General features: G+C 41.6%; 2 protein-coding genes across 2 annotated transcripts in view; one reads left to right on the top strand and one right to left on the bottom strand.

Annotated features, from left to right (window-relative positions):
* Positions 1-13,164, top strand: part of PPTC7 (protein phosphatase targeting COQ7) — a 56,098-nt gene extending 42,934 nt beyond the window's left edge. The window contains exons 4-6 of the mRNA XM_049789362.1: positions 5,034-5,157; positions 6,771-6,900; positions 9,186-13,164. Coding sequence (XP_049645319.1) covers positions 5,034-5,157; positions 6,771-6,900; positions 9,186-9,244 — 313 coding nt within the window. The 3' untranslated portion in view covers positions 9,245-13,164. The remainder of the gene's footprint in view (positions 1-5,033; positions 5,158-6,770; positions 6,901-9,185) is intronic.
* Positions 9,255-18,463, bottom strand: part of RAD9B (RAD9 checkpoint clamp component B) — a 34,355-nt gene continuing 25,146 nt past the window's right edge. The window contains 2 exon segments of the mRNA XM_049787766.1: positions 9,255-9,438; positions 10,200-10,263. Of these exon segments, the coding sequence (XP_049643723.1) occupies positions 9,255-9,438; positions 10,200-10,263 (248 nt within the window).

Genomic DNA, 18,463 nt, shown 5'->3' with positions numbered 1-18,463 from the left:
TGGTCCTGGGTCAGCTGCTTGCAAGGCAAACACCCTACCACTTGAGCTCTCTCTGGCTCCACATTATTGACGTATTAATAATAATCTGATTTTATGAGGTTAAAAATCACTTACAGTTTGTGTAGAGTTTGTGTTAAGTTAAAGAATTTAACTTTAAGGAAATGGGAGGCAGGTGGTTTGGAAATGACCTGTGATGTTACCTTCTCAGTCCATTTCTAAATTGTTAAATCCCTTCCAAGATAGTATGAACTATCTTCAGAATTTGAGAGGACCTGTCACATTGGAATTCATAACTATTAAATAATCATTTCATTAAAAACAATAGATTACAGCAGCCAGGGTGATAGTACAGTGGGTAGGGCATTTGCCTTGCACGCAGGTGACGTGGGTTTGATACCCGTCATCCCATATGGTACCCGAGACTGACAGGAGTAACTTCTGAGTGCAGAGCCAGGAGTAATCTTAAGTACCACTGGGTGTGGCCCAAATCCAAAGAAAACAAAAACAAAAACAGTAGATTACAAAAATTTGTAACTTGTTATTACTTAGTTCTTAGTAAGCCAGATCTTAACTCCAAACTAAAATGCTTATCACTGCCATCTTTTGTTTTGGACCATACCTAGGGCCACTCAGGGGTTACTCCTCGCTCTAAGTGCTCCTGACAAGCTCAAGGAACCATAAGGGATGCCAGGGATTGAACCCAGGTTGGTCACATCCAGGGCAAATGCCCTACCCACTATGCTATTGCTCCGGCCCCTATAATTGCCTTTTTTAAAATTATGATGAGTATATTATATATTTAAGTATTCACTGTTTCCCATCTTAAGTCTGTTGCTGACTCCTAAAAAGCATTTTTTTTTTCTTTTGGTTTTTGGGTCACACCGGGCAATGCTCAGGAGTTACTCCTGGCAGGCTCGGGGGCCCATATGGGTTGCCGGGATTCGAACCACCGTCCTTCACGCAAGGCAAACGCCTTATCTCCATGCTATTTCTCCAGCCCCTAGAAGCATTTTTTATATGCAGTATGATGGATTACAATAATTGTAATAGTATTTTATTATAGGCTGAACTATAAAATTGGGCCAGAACCCCAAGGCCTTTGAAATAGATATTAGGCTCAGCTAACAGTTCATACAAAACAGTATTTTCATTTTTCTTCTATTTGATTTTTGTCTTGCTTGTGTTAGATGGCCTGGTCCTATCTTCCATGCTACCTTCGGGACATCTGGTTAGGGTAGCACTTTGCCTGGCCTGCCGGCGAGGTAGAGGTTGCTTTCAGAGAAGAGATAGCTTGCTAGCATGTGATTTTAGCTCGTGTTTCAGTGCAGTCAAAAGTTTCCAGCAGCACAGTATGTTCCATCAAAATGGGAGAAACTGCAGCTGGCAGAACACCAAGCTCATGAGTAAGAGTGTTGGGAGAGGAAGATGGACTGTCCAATGGCAGCTCCTCTCTCAGGCAGAATAGTGAAGGACACTCCTGGGGAAAGGAATATCTCAGCAGAAAGAGATTCAGTGTCAAACCTGGCCATTAGTTTAAACTTGCAACATTTTTTATTTGTTTGTTTTTTGGGTCACACCCGGTGCTCAGGGGTTGTTACTCCTGGCTCTATGCTCAGAAATCACTCCTGGCAGGCTCGGTGGACTATATGGGTCGCCAGGATTTGAACTAATGATCTTCTGCATGAAAGGCAAACGCCTTACCTCCATGCTATCTCTCGGGCCACAAACTTGTAACATTTGATTGGTTTCTAAAGATGGAGCGAATGTCAAGTGTCTTTGTGTTGTTGCTCTTTATTCCACAAGAGATACTAGCCTGACTTCCACCAGTTTTATAGTCATTTTTCTCCCTCCTTTAGTCATTATTCCTACTTACTAGACAATACTTAAATCTTTTACATTTACAATTTTTCCTTTTATAGCTAGTTTTAGATTTAAACTTGATGTAAGTTTGGAGTGTTTTTTGGTCAAGCTGATTGCTTTGGTTTTCGCCCCTCTCTCTCAGCACAGTGTATGAATTTTTTCCTGGCTCTCATTCCCTTATTACAGGGTAAGGTAGATTATCAGCTACCTCGCATTGGAGGCCTGAAAGCAGTGAAGCTGGCCTTTGAGAGTGACAGACCAACTCAAGTGACTTTGAATATGTGATGTTTTTCTTCTCCCCATCTGGGTTTTTCCCCTTATTCATCAGATCTATTTTCATCAAGTATTATCTGAGAATAAAAAAACTATTTCCGGGGCCGGGCGGTGGCGCTAAAGGTACGGTGCCTGCCTTGCCTGCGCTAGCCTTGGACGAACTGCGGTTCGATCCCCCGGCGTCCCATATGGTCCCCCAAGCCAGGAGCAACTTCTGAGCACATAGCCAGGAGTAACCCCTGAGCATTACTGGGTGTGGCCCAAAAACCAAAAAAAAAACAAAAAAAAACAAACTATTTCCATCTGTTTTTTTAGAAAGTTTTACACAGAAAGATCCTACTTCCTATCCTGGCCCCTAGCCACACATTCTCTCCTCAGAGGTAGCTGCTATTGCCTTTCTCTTTGAAATCTTCCAGATTTGTATCCCAGTAGAAAAGCATCTATCTATAGCACTGTCTGCACCAGGCTTTTTAATTAATATTATATTCATTTCCCCCACCAATTTGGAGGGTCTTTTTTTCTTCCTGTATTGAATCATTAAACAGACACTTTAAAAAAAAATGAATCACTGTCAGATACAGAGTTAAAAAGTTCTTGATGGGGGAGAGATAGCATGGAGGTAGGGCATTTGCCTTGCATGCAGAAGGACGGTGCTTCAAATCCTGGCATCTCATATGGTCCCCTGAACCTGCCAGGAGCGATTTCTGAGTGTAGAGCCAGGAGTAACCCCTGAGCACTGCCGGGTGTGACCCAAAAATAAAACAAAACAAAAAGTTTTTGATGGGAACCTGAGCAATAGTACAATGGTAGGGTGCCTTGCATGCATCTCACATGGTCTTCCAAGTACCACCAGGAATGACTCTTGAGTGAAGAGGAGGAGTAACCACTGAGCATCACCACATGTAGCTCCAAAACCAAACAACAACAAAAAGTTGCTCATGGTTACGTTTCAGTCATGCAATGTTCCAACACCTATCTCTTCACCAGTGTACACTTCCTGCTACCAATTTTTCCAGGTTCCTGTGTGCCTTCGCCCTCTCTATCTATGGAAGACACTTTTCTTCCCTATTTTTCATTTTCCCCTTTTTCTTTATAGGTACTGTGGTTTGCAATAGTGTTACTTGAAAGGGTATCATGCATATCACTTACCCTCCAGAGTGATCATTTCCAACTGTTACACTATTGTGGTCCTATCACTTATTTCACTTAACACGATATTATGTCTATTCATGTATAGGTAAATTTTAGGACTTCTTTTTTTTTTCTTTTGGTTTTTGGGTCATACCCGGCTGCGCTCAGGGGTTCCTCCTGGCTCTACGCTCAGAAATTGCTCCTGGCAGGCTCGGGGGACCATATGGGATGTTGGGATTCGAACCAATGACCTTCTGTATGAAAGGCAAATGCCTTACCTCCATGCTATCTCTCAGGGGTTACTCCTGGCTCTATGCTGAGAAATTGCTCCTGGTAGGCTCGTGGGATGGCAGGGATTAAACCCGGGTCCATCTCAGGTCAGCCACATGCAAGGCAAATGTCCTACCTCTATGCAATCTCTCCAGCCTGGAACGCACGTGCCTTTTGTGCATTAAACAGATACTTCCTTTTTTTTTTTTGTTGAGACCAGTGTGAATTACAACTCTTTCACAGTTAGATTTAAGGTACATAGTGAATACAGATACTTCTTGAAAGAATGTTCCATGAACACTCATGAATACCTGTATATGAATACCTGTGTACTTTGGAGAAGATATAGTCCTTGCTCTGCCCGAATAATACATACTGGTACTAATGTAGATTTACTAGTTACCTAGTAATTGCTAGTGCTTTACATGTGTTACAATGTAATATATACACTGTAGATATTTCATAGGAATTCTCCCAGGCTTTGCATCCTCTTCTCTATCCTCTATGGTAGTTATATAAAGTTTAATAAGAGCCTTATATAATAAAGTTTAATAAGAACCAGGTCTAAAATGGCAGAGAAAATAATGAGTGGAAAATGAAGAGTATAAAATTTGGTTCTAAAGAATTAGGAAATAAAGACTCATTTCCACTTGAATTTTAAAGGCATGATAATATCTCGACTCATAATAATGTGTCCTCCTTTAAAACCATGCATGACCGATCTTCAAACTCAGTTTTACTTTCTGGCTTTAGTTAAGTTTTCAAAATATCTATTTCAGTTGTCAGTGAAAAAAAATTTTTTTTTGGTTTTTGGATCACACCCAGTGGCACCCAGGAGTTACTCCTGGTTCTGTGCTCAGAAATTGCCCCTGGCAGGCATGGGGACTATATGGGATGCCAGGCTTTGAACTACCACCCATCCTGGGTTGGCTGTGTGCAAGGCAAACGCCCTACCACTGTGCAATCTCTCTGGCCTCTTTAGTGAAATTTGTAACTTATTTTTTTTCTTCCATTTTTGGTCCACACTTAGTGCTCAGAGTTTACTCCTTGCTCTACACTCAGTAATCACTCCTGACAGGCTTGGGGGACTGACGGACTATATGGGGTTCCAGAGATTGAACTCAGCTCAACCATATACAGTGCAAGAATTTTACCAACTATATTAGCACTCTGGCCCCTTAACTGTTTTTTATTACTGACTCATTATAGAGTTTTGCTTTTTTTTTTTTTTTTTGTTTTTGGGTCACACCCGGCAGCACTCAGGGATTACTCCTGGCTACGAGGGACTGACCACATGGGATGCCTGGATTCGAACCAACCACCTTAGGTCCTGGATCGGTTGCTTGCAAGGCAAACACCGCTGTGCTATTTCTCCAGCCCCTATAATAATATTTTTTTTTAAATGTCATTGAATGATTACTTAGTGCCTGCTTGGAACTTTGAGCAATAGGTTTTAGAGGGCTTTCTTATAATCTTGTTCCTATTTTGTCCTTCAACAGCCCAGATGCTGCTGATAGCACATCTTTTGATGTCCAGTTAGGAGACATTATCCTGACAGCAACCGATGGGCTCTTTGACAACATGCCTGATTATATGATCCTGCAGGAACTAAAAAAGTTAAAGGTAATTGGTTCAAAGCTTGGCCCTGGGAAACAGTTTTATTGTTTTGTTTGCAGTACCTCAGATTTTGGAAGGGATAATTTTGTAAATTTAGGAAAATAGTAATTTTAGAGTTTTTTTGTTTTGGTTTTTGGGCCACACCTGGTGATGCTCAGGGTTTACTCCTGGCTCTGAACTTGGGGATCACTCCTGGTTGGCAGAGCTCGGGGGATCAATCCCAGGTTGGCCTCGCCCTACCTACCATACTATCACTCGCACTGTAAGTTGTTTTTGAAATAAATAATTTCTCTCTTAGAAGTATCCTTGGGGATCACTCAAAAATGTGTGGGGAAAAAAAATTAACGAATAAAAAAGAAAAAAAATGTGTGGGGAAGGATGGTCTTGCCCATCTTCTCTCCCTGTCTTTCTTTTTTTTAATTTTATTTTATATTGGGCCACATCCAGTGATTCTCAGGGTTTACTCCTGGCTATGTGCTCAGAAATTGCTCCTGGCTTGGGGGACTATATGGGACTCCAGTGGATCGAACTGTGATCTGTCCTAGGTTAGCGCGTGCAAGGCAGACACCCTACCAGTTGCGCCATTGCTCCGGCTCCTAGTCTTTCTCTTTTTGGGGGGGATTAAGGGGGAGGTTCACACCCAAGGTTTCCCGGTACAACTAGGTGTAAGCCCTGAGCTTAGGTGTAGCCCCCCCCCCCCCAAAAAAAAAAAAAAAAAGAAAAAGATGAAGACTAAGAGTTCAGACAGATTGTATAGTGGGTAGGATGATTACCTTGGATGTGATCCCATGTCCTTGGTATCCCATATGATCCTTGAGCGTACCACAGATGATTCCTGAGTGCAGAGCCAGGAGTAAGCCCTAAGTACACCTGGGTATGGCTCAAAAGCCAGTTAAACACCTTAATACTTGTATGCTCCAACCCCTATCCAATCACCAGCATGACATGGTCTCCCAAACAGAGCAGGGTGCAATCCTGGAGGCCCCTGAGTACCACCAGAGTGTCCTGGATGATATTTGGCATTCCTCAGGGCCCAAGCAGCATTACATCCTTGGGCCCTGAAGTGAACTGTGACTGAGTTGGTTGAGAGCACCAGGAGGGGCCAGAACAGTAGCACAGTGGGGAGGATGTTCGCACTGCATATGGCTGACCCAGTGTTTGGACCCTGGCACCCTATATTTTCCCACAAGTAATGCCAGAACAATTTCTGAATGCAGACCAGATTCAAGGAGTGATCCTTGAATGTTGCTAGATATGGACCTGCCAAATATTTTATTTTATTTTATTTTGGGGGGGGCCCCACACCCGGTGGTGCTCAGGGGTTACTCCTGGCTGTCTGCTCAGAAATAGCTCCTGGCAGGCTCGGGGGTCCATATGGGACACCAGGATTTGAACCAACCACCTTTGGTCCTGGATCGGCTGCTTGCAAGGCAAACACCGCTATGCTCTCTCTCTGGGCCCAAATATTTTAATTTTAAAAAAGCACTTGGAGGGGCCCCTAGTTCTCTTGAGAGCCTCTTGGGAGCCACACACCCTCTACCCATCTGTCCCCCTCCCCTAGTGCTTACGGAAATCATAGGCATTATGAAAATAATAACTCCTCCATCCTTTCATTTTAGAATTCAAATTATGAGAGTATACAACAGACAGCAAGAAGCATTGCTGAGCAAGCTCATGAGCTAGCTTATGATCCAAACTACATGTCACCTTTTGCACAGTTCGCATGTGACAACGGATTGAATGTGAGAGGTAAGCATGTTTTGGGAAGATGATAGGAACTGATTGGGAACACAGCAGAATGGACTATTCTAGACTCTGAGTGAAGTAAGTGACAGTTGAGGTCAGATGGTAAGATCTCCCTTTCCAGCCTTAAGTCTGTGGCTTTGAGTAAGGTCAGCAGCCTTTAATGCTGGAGCATATGAACCAGCCATGTCATCAGATCTTTCCCACAGAGGATGTCCTTCAGGAAAGAACTTAATTGGCTGCCAAACCTAAAGCCCTTAATGGCTAGTACTTCACTGCCTTGGACTTGAGCCTAAAAGGTGCCAAACTCTGCCTGGAAGGCCTGGACATTCCTAACAGTTGGATATTTTGCCCTTCACTCCTCTTGACAGTTACTACTCCCTCTCTCTGGCTTTTTGAACTCATGGATGGTATTTGCATGCTAAATTTTGCCACAGCAGGTTTTGAAGAAATAACTGACTGACCTTGCCTGAGGAGTCCTATTTCTTGAGCCATATGTCACTTTGGGAATAGGCTAATGCAACCCTTAGAACTGGGACATGTTGGTGCTAGCAGGTCAGAACTAGCGGAGTTAGCCAGGTTTTGATGATAGAATATTATGTAAAACATTTTTTTTTAGTCTTCCAGGAAATAATAAAACAAAAACTAAAAATCAAATATCACAGTTATTTGGCAAATACAGGACTACTCTTGCTTTAAGTATCAGCTGTATTTGTCCAAATTAGGATTATTAGGATTATGTGTAAAAGCATATGACTTTCTTATGAGGCAGAATTTATCTTCACCAGGGAATAGAGCAATAGCACAGCAGGTAGTGTGTTTGCCTTGCACACAGATGACCCAGGCTTGGTCATCAAAAACTCATATGGTCCCCTGAGCACTGCTGGATATGCCCCCAAATAAAAATAATTTATCTTAACCAGAATTCTTATTTACAGTTAATACTGAGAATGGTAGCCATTTCTAGAGTTCTGGTTACAAAGAAGCTGGACATATTTTGACAATATTGTTTTTGCTAATTCCCCTTACCAAATAACTATATTTTTCCATGTAGGCTATAGTGACAAACCAGATCTACCTACCTTAGAAGCTTTTATCTCCTAGTACTTGTGAAGGAATTTATTTATTTATTTATTTATTTATTTATTTATTTATTTATTTATTTATGTTTTTCGGGCCACACCCATTTGATGCTCAGGGGTTACTCCTGGCTAAGCGCTCAGAAATTGCCCCTGGCTTGGGGGGACCATTTGGGACGCTGGGCGATCGAACCGAGGTCCTTCCTTGGCTAGTGCTTGCAAGGCAGACACCTTACCTCTAGCGCCACCTCACTGGCCCCTAAAAACTTCTGGTTTTTTTGTTTTAGTTTTTGTTTTTTGTTTTTGGGCCACACCAGTAACACTCAGGGGTTACTCCTGTCTATGTGCTCAGAAATTGCTCCTGGCTTGGGGGACCATATGGGACACCAGGAGATCAAACCGTGATCCGTCCTAGGCTAGCGCAGGCAAGGCAGGCACCTTACCTCTAGTGCCACCACACTGGCCGGATTTTATTTTTAACCTTCTTCCTTCCTTCCTTCCGTCCTTCCTTCCTTCCTTCCTTCCTTCCGTCCTTCCGTCCGTCCTTCCTTCCGTCCTTCCGTCCTTCCTTCCTTCCTGCCTTCCTTCCTTCCTTCCTTCCTTCCTTCCTTCCTCCCTCCCTCCCTCCCTCCCTCCCTTCTGTCCTCCCTCCCTCCCTCCCTCCCTCCCTCCCTCCCTCCCTCCCTCCCCTCCCTCCCCTCCCTCTTCTCTCCCTCTTCTCTCCCTCTTCCCCCTCTCCTCCCTCCTTCCTTTCGGTTTTTGGGCCACACCCAGCGTTGCTCAGGGGTTACTCCTGGCTATCTGCTCAGAAATAGCTCCTGGCAGGCACGGGGGACCATATGGGACACCAGGATTCTAACCAACCACCTTTGGTCCTGGATCAGCTGCTTGCAAGGCAAACGCCACTGTGCTATCTCTCCAGGCCTTCCCTTCCTTCCTCCCTCCCTCCCTCCCTCCCTCCCTCCCTCCCTCCCTCCCTTCCTTCCTTCCTTCCTTCCGTTTTTGGGGCACACCAGGCAGCGCTCAGGGACTACTCCTGGCTCTACTCTCATAAATCGCTCCCGGCAGGCTTAGGGTACCATATGGGATGCTGGAATTTGAACCACCATCCTTCTGCATACAAGACTAACGTCTTACCTCCATGCCATCTCTCCAACCCCTAATTGGCCTTTTCTTTTCAGCTATATGAATATGACTTTATTTTTATTTTAGGTGGAAAGCCAGACGACATCACCGTCCTTCTTTCCATAGTGGCTGAGTATACAGACTGACTTGCGAGTGTCAGCTCCTGCCTTTCCTTTTCATCATCCCAAACTCCCTCTTGCTGTCTGAGTTGATCCTGCTGGCAGGACCACCTTCTTTGCCACTGATCTCAATGGCCAGTGATGTAAACCTTTTGCCCGTCTTTTTGAAACCCAGTTGAGATCTTTGTTGAGAACCACTACTGTCATTCACTAGTTCATATCTGCTGGCAGCATTTGAAGAGAATCAAGATTTTTGAAAATTGGTCTTCATTTCTCATTGCCCCTATCCACGATGGGGTGGAGGCTTTGAAAGCCAAAGTTGGTTATCACTTTTCAAAAATGGCTCATCAGTATCATAAATGTTGTTGGTAAATGGATTCAAAATTACAATGTGTAAAAGGGATTTTAAAAGTCAACGCAAATTGTATGCTATGGTACATCTTGTAGAACCATTTTTCATCAAAAGAAATGTTACACATGTATTATACCGTCTGTTATGATGATTGGGTGTGGCTTTATGTTTTTATTATAATCTCCTATTTTTGAGGAGCTAATAATTCTGCTCTGAAATACTGCTCCAGGTTAGAGAATCTCGATCCAGGGGCTTTTTTGTTATAGATTGTAAAGAAAATTCAGTTTAGCTATTGGATGCAAATGTTTCATGGTTTTTCAAAGATGCTTGATAATGCTATAATGAAAGTGTTGGCAGTTTACTGAGAAGTTCAGTTCACATGCTGGTAGCCTGAGCTGCAGGAGGACCGGGGTACTAGACTTTTAAAATGGAAATATTACTGAGAGTACAAAACTCTTCAAAGTCTAGAAAGTTCATGTTTTGGCTGAAATCCCTCCTAGATATTTTTACCAGCTGCCATTCTTCACAGGGAGCTCCATCTATCTCCTGGGCTTAAAAGGCCTAAGAGAACAGCCATAACTGAATGGTGTTGGCTTTTGATGGTCCTGCTACTCCGAGTCTCTTTCAGACCTTGCTCGAGCAGCCTGGCTTTCTCGAGAACGAGCTCTAAATTCGGGGAGTTCGCGGAAGAGCACTGGGGCAGAGACAGCAGCACAAGAGCCCACAAGGAAGTATCCTGGTGATGACCTGGCCTTTGCATTTGTCCTACACAGAGTTTGGGGGTTTTGAATCAGCTTAATGTTTACAGTTTCCAAATAGCCATCTTGCAGTGTATAGTTTCGATAGAAAACTATCCCGCATTCAGTTTTCCCATTATCTGTAAGCCCAAACGTATTTTTAAGGTTTGTGTACAAGTCAACTGCTGTAAAGATATATATTTTTGGGTCAATTTTTTCCTTCATTAACTTGGTGGTAGAAAAAGATATATACTTAGAAATCCTTAAATTAAAGCCATGTTTTATATAAGTCAGGTAACATTGGTGTATAGAGGAGAATGCAGTTAAACCTGATGAGGATCTGCTTGTGGAGAAAATAGAAAGTCTGTTTCTCTAAAGGAGATACTACTCCCTGGTTTATTGCATTAATACTTTTATGTTTGAGGTTACCTCAACTTGTTTTGAAAGATTTTGTTTTGTGAATTTGTACTGTATATTTGAGTAACTGTCAAGCTTTTATTTTATTTAAAATTGTTTAACATGTACCATGTACATGTCATTACTATATTTCAATGCATCATGCTTGTAACAGGCATTTCATTTATAATAAGAATGAGTTATTCATTTGTAAGCTGTTCAGTAATTTATCTACTATTCCTAAATTGGCATAATGTTAGATATCTATTTTGAATCACCTTTTAATTACATGTCAGAATGCCTTAACTACCCTAACTTGACAAAACAGTTCTTTGGTGGAAAAGGGACTGGGGGAAAACTGTCTAAGGAGAATCCATTGTGCTGTGACAAAACATGGAAGCGTGAGTGGTGAGTGGCAGGTATTTATTTTGCACAAAATATTTGCAGTCTCTGTTTAAGTAAAGAAAGTTGCATCCAGAAGGGATTTGTTGTAATACATTTATATTTGGCTAACAGCTTCAGTCCTCTTGTGTTCTTGTGCGGTTTTTTTGTTTTGTTTTGTTTTTGTTTTTTTAATTTCTGGTCAGAGGTATTTATAGCCTTAGGATCTGCGTATATTTGCATTAATTTTCCAATGCCAACATTTAATTACTAGTAAAGCCAGTTCTGGTTCAGTCACGGCTTTCTTTGCTCTTATTTAACCAATCAGATACAATCCATGTAAAGCTACATTGGTGGTGATTCATATGATTTGTATAATCAGTTTAGAAATTGAGAGTATATGGAGCCAGCCAAAGCGATAGTACAGTGGGTAGGGAGCTGGCCTTTCTTTCGGCCTACCTGGGTTCTGTCCCCAACATCCCATATGGTCCCCTCAGCTTGCCAGTAATAAGGTTTTGGGCAACACCTGAGTATTACTGTGTGTGGCCCCAAAACAAAACAAATTTCTAATAAAATGAAATGGAAAATAAGTTCCAGCAATATAAAAAAATCATGGAACAAGAATTGAATTTTACAGTGGAACTGACTATGGACTGGGTGTATAGATTACTACTGATGCAGGTTTTTTCTGTTTGTTCGTTTTTTTTACCCTGCTATTTTTGTGTTAGGCACTTAATTTTATGACTGCCAGGAGTCAGCTGGAGTGCTACTTACCAAGTAACTCTCCTTTACTCTCTGTTCAGAGGCTGTATTGGACCTATACTGGAATTTTCCAGGTCACAAAGACCCTAGTTTCTGTGTGTTGTGACTGAGATAACACTTGGTGGTTCTAATTTTGAACTTAATGTGTGTGAATTATATTTGAAATGAAATAGTATAAAAGCACACACATTTGCCTCATGTAATGGACTTTTATAACAAAAGAGAAAATTTGGATTTCTAATTTACAAATAGCAAGTTATTTATCCCTCTCTGGATGCACCAAAGATCAGTAAAGTTTATAGCTTTTCCATCTATATTTATAAAGCAATACTGTATTATAAAAATCAATATTTTTATCACATGCTTGAAATTTTTATTTTGTTCTGTTTTAAAATGTGCACTCTAAACATATCAGAACCTTATTTCTTCCTGTGAATTTAAGCTTGCCTGTGCACAAAAAAAAATACTCATGGAGTGAAAATGAAATAGAGCCCATAGGGTCTTAAAAATGGAAAGATGATGTGAAGTGAGAGACAGGTTCTTTGAAGCACTGTACTGGCTTGACATGGTTGATGGCTACTAACTCACAAAAGAATCCATTCCAGGTGTGCATGTCTGCGGGTTGTGCTATGTCGGATTAGAGCCGCATTTCAAGCATTGCCTGCTGGAAGTGTCCTGTCCTGTCTGCTGCATTTGTGCAGGGCAGACAGTTAGCTTTCAGTACCACACAGTATCGACATATCACTTCAAGTACCAGGACAGGAATTGTGGGAGTTTATTTACTGAGTCAGTTTTGAGTTTTGGTGATTGTAAACAAGATTGGGTAGAACTGTTAATGTTTGTATTTTTTGTAAGTTTGTGGATCCTTGTCACCTTACACCAGCTCTTATTGGTAGAAGCTACATAAGCATTCAATTTTCTTGAAGTTCACTTTTGCAATTAACAGATTTTACGATATAAAAATATTGCTTGTTAAACTGAAAATATAAAGTAGAAAACATTTTGATTCTATTTATTTTTTTAAAAGTTTAAGTTCTTTGCAAAATTGATGAACTCATCAACTAAAAGTCAGCATTGTCTAAGTCAAAATTTTAACTGTTAGCAGTTAGTTTGTGGAAAGGATGGTTAAAAACAATGAAGTAAGTTTGAATTTGTGTATACTAATGAGCTGCTTTTTTTTGTTAAGACTATCATTTTTTGTTTTACCCAAGAGGCAATGACCTAAGTTGGATGTCTGAATATAACTTATGCAGGAATAGTTCTGTAAATACATTTAAATAAACTGTAAAGATATTTAATAAATATAGTATTTATACTAATCTGTGTGTGTATTCCTCAATTTGAATAGTAATGAAATAAAACAGAGACCCTTGCTAGAGTTTGTTGCTGATCTCTACCAAGGCTGTGTTTCCAAGCCTCTGAGTCCAGCAGGGACTCTATACTTCATAGCTCTCACTTTGTCTTTATGAGTTTATTTTATTTATATTGGGGGTGGTAGTGGAAAGTTAGGAGATGTGCCTGGCAGTGCTTAGAGACTACATCATGTTCTGGTTGGTGGTTGCTCCTGGTGGTAAAGGGCATTGCACCTTCCAAATGGTATGAAATTAAGCTTAAAAACAAACAAGCAGGTGGCTAGAGTGATGGTACAGTGGTAGGGTGTTTGCCTTGCAAGCAGCCGAACTGGACGGACCCAGGTTCGACCCCCAGCATCCCATATGATCCCCTAAGCCTGCCAGGAGCTATTTCTGAGCTTAGAGCCAGGATTAACCCCTGAGCGCCAGTGGTGTGGCCCCAAAACAAAACCAACCAACCAGACAAACAAACCTGGTATTTTTCACATTTAGTACTCTCCAAATTATATTGTCATTTCATGGTGTATCTTTTTACAGACCAGTGCTGTACCCAAGCTTTTAATATTCTAGATATTCTAGATATTCATGCTTTTTCCTTAAAGCACAGAGATGTACAGTTACATTTGTGTATTATTGTTCTTGGTGTAATGTTCTGCATTTGTTGGTAGTGTAAGCATAAGATAATAAATCTTTAGTAGAATAACAGAACATTTTGAGATTATGTGGGTATTACCAGTTTGTACAAAAGACTCGGTGAAAGCCCATTTTTACTCACTGGAACATTTTGGGATGAACTTGAATTTTTATTAAGTTATTGTGGGTAGCTATGACTCATTGATGAGCTAGAAGAACCAAATTCATTCTTGGTTGGTTAGAACTCTTCATAGTTCTTAAGCTTACTAATTGTTTATGAATTACTCACAAAATCTAAACTACAATTGCTTGCTAGTTAACATTTTCTTATGATTCAGTGGTTTTGCAGACAAACCTAATGATAAAATGCTACATTAGCTAGTGGATTTTTTTAAATTTTTGTGGGGAGGAAGTTAATTCCTTTTAATTTTTAAGGGGGGGGGTTCACCACACCCAGCTATGCAGAGCTTACTCTTGCTCTGCATCCACAAATTGCTCCTGTAGACTAGAGAACATAGGCATGGTGAGGATCAAACTTATGTCTGCCTCATGCAAGGCAAACACCTTTCCAAGGGTCCTAACACTCCAGCCCCAAGCAGTTAGTTTTTCAAGGGGCTAAGTACACTTCATCCTTTTCAGAGCCAGGAGTAACCCCTGAGCGCTGCCAGATGTGACCCCCCCCCAAAAAAAAAACAACTTTGATATCAACTTTCATTAAGTTCTTAATCATTTTCAAATTTTCAAATTCTATTTGAAAATTAGGACAATTTGTGGCCAGAAAGATATGGCACAGACGGTAAGGCGTTTGCTTTGCACATGCTATCCTAGATCAAGCTAACCTAGATATCCCGAGGTTTGATTCCACCACCACCCCCCCCCCCCCCATGTCTCATGGTCCTCCAAGCCAGGAGCGATTTCTGAGCACATAGCCAGGAGAGGAGCCACACCGGTTGTGGCCCAAATACCAAAAACCAAAAGAAAATGAGGACAATTAAAAGCTGTGGAATAAAAACTTATAATATTTAGGGATAGGAGAGAGAATACAGGGTTTAAGATGCTTGCCTTTAACACTACCATACCTGGTTTGAGCCTCAGCTCTGCGCATGGCCACTGGTTCCCCAGGAATCACCTGAAGTGATCCCTAAGTATCATCAGGTACAGCACACACCCACACCCGAAAAAACCACTCCAAAACAGCCATATATATGTATATATAATTTATCTGTGATCTTTTATTCAGGTTAAAAAAATCTTATAAAAGGCAGTCCAAAAAAAGTCATGGCATTGCATGGCCAAACATTTCATACCTTTTTCACTATGTCTGAAAGTAGCAAAATGTAAATGAAAAAAACTGACTATTCTAAGTCACAAAACATTGAAACTCTAGGCTGGAACAAAATAGCAGGGTGGGCGTTTACCTTGCACATGGCCAGCCGAGGTTGATCCTCAGCATCCTGTGTGGTCCCCAGAACCTGCCAGGAGTAATTTCTGAGTACAGAGCCAGGAGTAACCCCTGAGTGCCACTGGATATGGCCCCAAAACCAAAACAACAACAACAAGCCCACGATTTATTGAAGCTCTTTAAATAGCTATTGGGAAAAAGTTAAACTTATAGGAAATGAATAAATTCTAGTGATTACATTGGCTTGAAGGAGCCTATTGAACTTTCTCTGTACATAGGAAATGCTTCTGCATGCTTGACAGACACCTACTTCTAGGTATATTTGTTGTACAAAATGATTTAAAATGCAGAAACCTAGGGCCAGAGCCAGGGTATAGAGTAGACTCGTGTAGCACATGTGTAGCACACAGCCAACCCAGTTTCGATCCCCCAGTATTCTAGATGGTTCCCCATCAGGAGTAAGCCCTGAGCATTTCCAGATGTGGGTCATTCCCAAAGCTGAAGAATTTACCTTTTCTACCCTCCTTGTTAATGTCCTTCAAATAGTGTTAAGTGCTAGGGTACTATTACTTTTAAGTCTTTACATGACTCAAGGGACTCCTCCAGCATGACTTGGCACTCAAGCTTTACCTTGCTATTGTTTCCAGCCACAATAGCCTATCCTTCAGTTAAAACCATCCTCCTTCAGGACTGGAGAGATAGCACAGCGGTAGGGTGTTTTTCCTTGCATGCAGAAGGACGGTGGTTCTAACCCCAGCATCCCATATGATCCCATGAGTCTGCCGGGGCGATTTCTGAGCGTGGAGCCAGGAGTAGCCCCTGAGTGCTGCTGGGTGTGACCCAAAAACCAAAGAAAACAATCCACCAACCATCATCCTCTGAGGATCAAGTACAACAGGTAAGGAGCTTAAGATCCATTCATACTCTTATGAAAAAGTTGAATTTGTTATTTCTTTTTTTCACAGTAGTATATATCATCTTTTTTGTTTGTTTTGGAGCCTCACCTGGCAATGCTCGAGTTACTCCTCACAGGGAACCAAATTGGATGGCTGGGATCAAATCCAGGTCTACCTTTTGTATGGCAAACACCCACTGGACTTTCATTTTTTGGGTTTTGGTCACACCTAGCAGTGTTAGCGATTACTCCTGGCTCTTTGGTGTGCTCTGGGGACACCTAGGATGCCGAGGATCAAACCCAGTTCAGCTACATGCAAGGCAACCACCTTACCTGCTGTACTACCTCTCCAGACCTTATTTTCTTATGTTGAATTAAGAGATTTCACTTTAGAATTTTCTAATACTAAGGATTGGGGTGGGGAGTTGGATCAAAAGACCAAAGCCTAGTGCTTGCATATGAGAGGTCTGGGTGCAAATCACACCAAATGGTCCCCTGAGCACAATGGGGAGTAATCCCCAAGCACTGAGCCAAGCTGGGTGTGACCCAAAGTGAAAAATAAAAAAACAACATTGTTTTGAAACAGAATGACTCAAGATATGATAAAGTTGTCAGTTGTCAAGTTTTCTCATGTAAAATGAAATTTAAAAATCACAATTACAAAAACTACAAACTGCCATGAACCCTAGGGTCACATTGTACCTTGCATGCATGAGACCCTAGGTTTAATTCCTGGCATAACAAAATAGAAAATAAATTCCAGTAAAGACAAAAGCAAAATCTTGGTGTTTTACTTGTTTTTGGACCACACCCAGTGATGCTCAGGGGCTTCTCTTGGCTCTGCACTGAGGAAGTACTACTGATAGTGTTTAAAGAATCTATAGGATGCCTGGGCTCAAACTCAGGTTGGCCATGTGCAAGGCAAAAATACTCTATTTGGCTGATCAGAATCTACTTGAGAAAATAGAAAGTCTCTAAAGGAGATAATATTCCCTGGTTTATTGCATTAATACTTTTATGTTTGAGGTTACCTCAACTTGTTTTGAAAGATTTTGTTTTGTGAATTTGTACAGTATATTTAAGTAACTGTCAAGCTTTTATTTTATTTAAAATTGTTTAACATGTACCATGTGCATGTCATTACTATATTTCAATGCATCATGCTTGTTACAGGCATTTCATTTATAATAAGAATGAGTTACTCATTTTTTTTTTTTTTTTTTTTTTTTTTTTTTGGTTTTTGGGCCCCACCCTGTGACGCTCAGGGGTTACTCCTGGCTATGCGCTCAGAAGTTGCTCCTGGCTTCTTGGGGGACCATATGGGGCGCCGGGGGATCGAACCGCGGTCCGTCCTAGGCTAGCGCAGGCAAGGCAGGCACCTTACCTCCAGCGCCACCGCCCGGCCCCCATGAGTTACTCATTTGTAAGCTGTTCAGTAATTTACTATTCCTAAATTTACATAATGTTAGATAATCTATTTTGGTTTTTTTTTGGTTTGTTGTTTTGCTTTTGGGGCCATACCTGATGATGTTCAGGGGTTATTCCTGGCTATGTGCTCAGAAATTGCTCCTGGTTTGGGGGAACATGGGATGCCGGGGGGATCAAACTTCGGTCCGTCCTAGGTTAACCGTGCAAGGCAAATGCCCAACCACTTGTGCCATTGTTCCGACCCCTAAATATCTATTTTGAATCACCTTTTAATTACATATCAGAATGCCAGGCATGACCCCCCCCCCCAAAAAAAAAACAAAAAGTCTTAGAAAAAACTCAGATACATACATTCAGAAACTTCATACAGGAGTATCTTTTTTTTTTTTCTTCATACAGGAGTATCTTTTTTTTTTTTTTTTTTTTGGTTTTTGGGCCACACCCGTTTGACGCTCAGGAATTACTCCTGGCTATGCGCTCAGAAATCGCCCCTGGCTTGGGGGGACCATATGGGACACCGGGGGATCGAACCGCGGTCCGTCCTACGCTAGCGCTAGCAAGGCAGACACCTTACCTTTAGCGCCACCTTCCCGGCCCCCATACAGGAGTATCTTAAGTTACTAGGGCAAAGGTAGACCTTAGAAGAAATTAATCTGAGAGTTGGGTAGTCTTTTTGAAAAAGATAAAATTGGATCCTCATATTATTGAACACAAGAAACTACATGGGGCTGGCGAGGTGGCGCTAGAGGTAAGGTGTCTGCCTTGCAAGTGCTAGCCAAGGAAGGACTGCGGTTCGATCCCCCAGTGTCCCATATGGTCCCCCCAAGCCAGGGGCACTTTCTGAGTGCTTAGCCAGGAGTAACCCCTGAGCATCAAATGGGTGTGGCCTGATTAAAAAAAAAAAACTA

This window comes from Suncus etruscus, chromosome 15, assembly GCF_024139225.1.
Source record: "Suncus etruscus isolate mSunEtr1 chromosome 15, mSunEtr1.pri.cur, whole genome shotgun sequence".
In the NCBI taxonomy this organism is placed as follows: Eukaryota; Metazoa; Chordata; class Mammalia; order Eulipotyphla; family Soricidae; genus Suncus; species Suncus etruscus.
The sequence above is the reverse complement of the archived record's forward strand: the minus strand, read 5'-3'. Positions and strand labels throughout refer to the sequence as shown.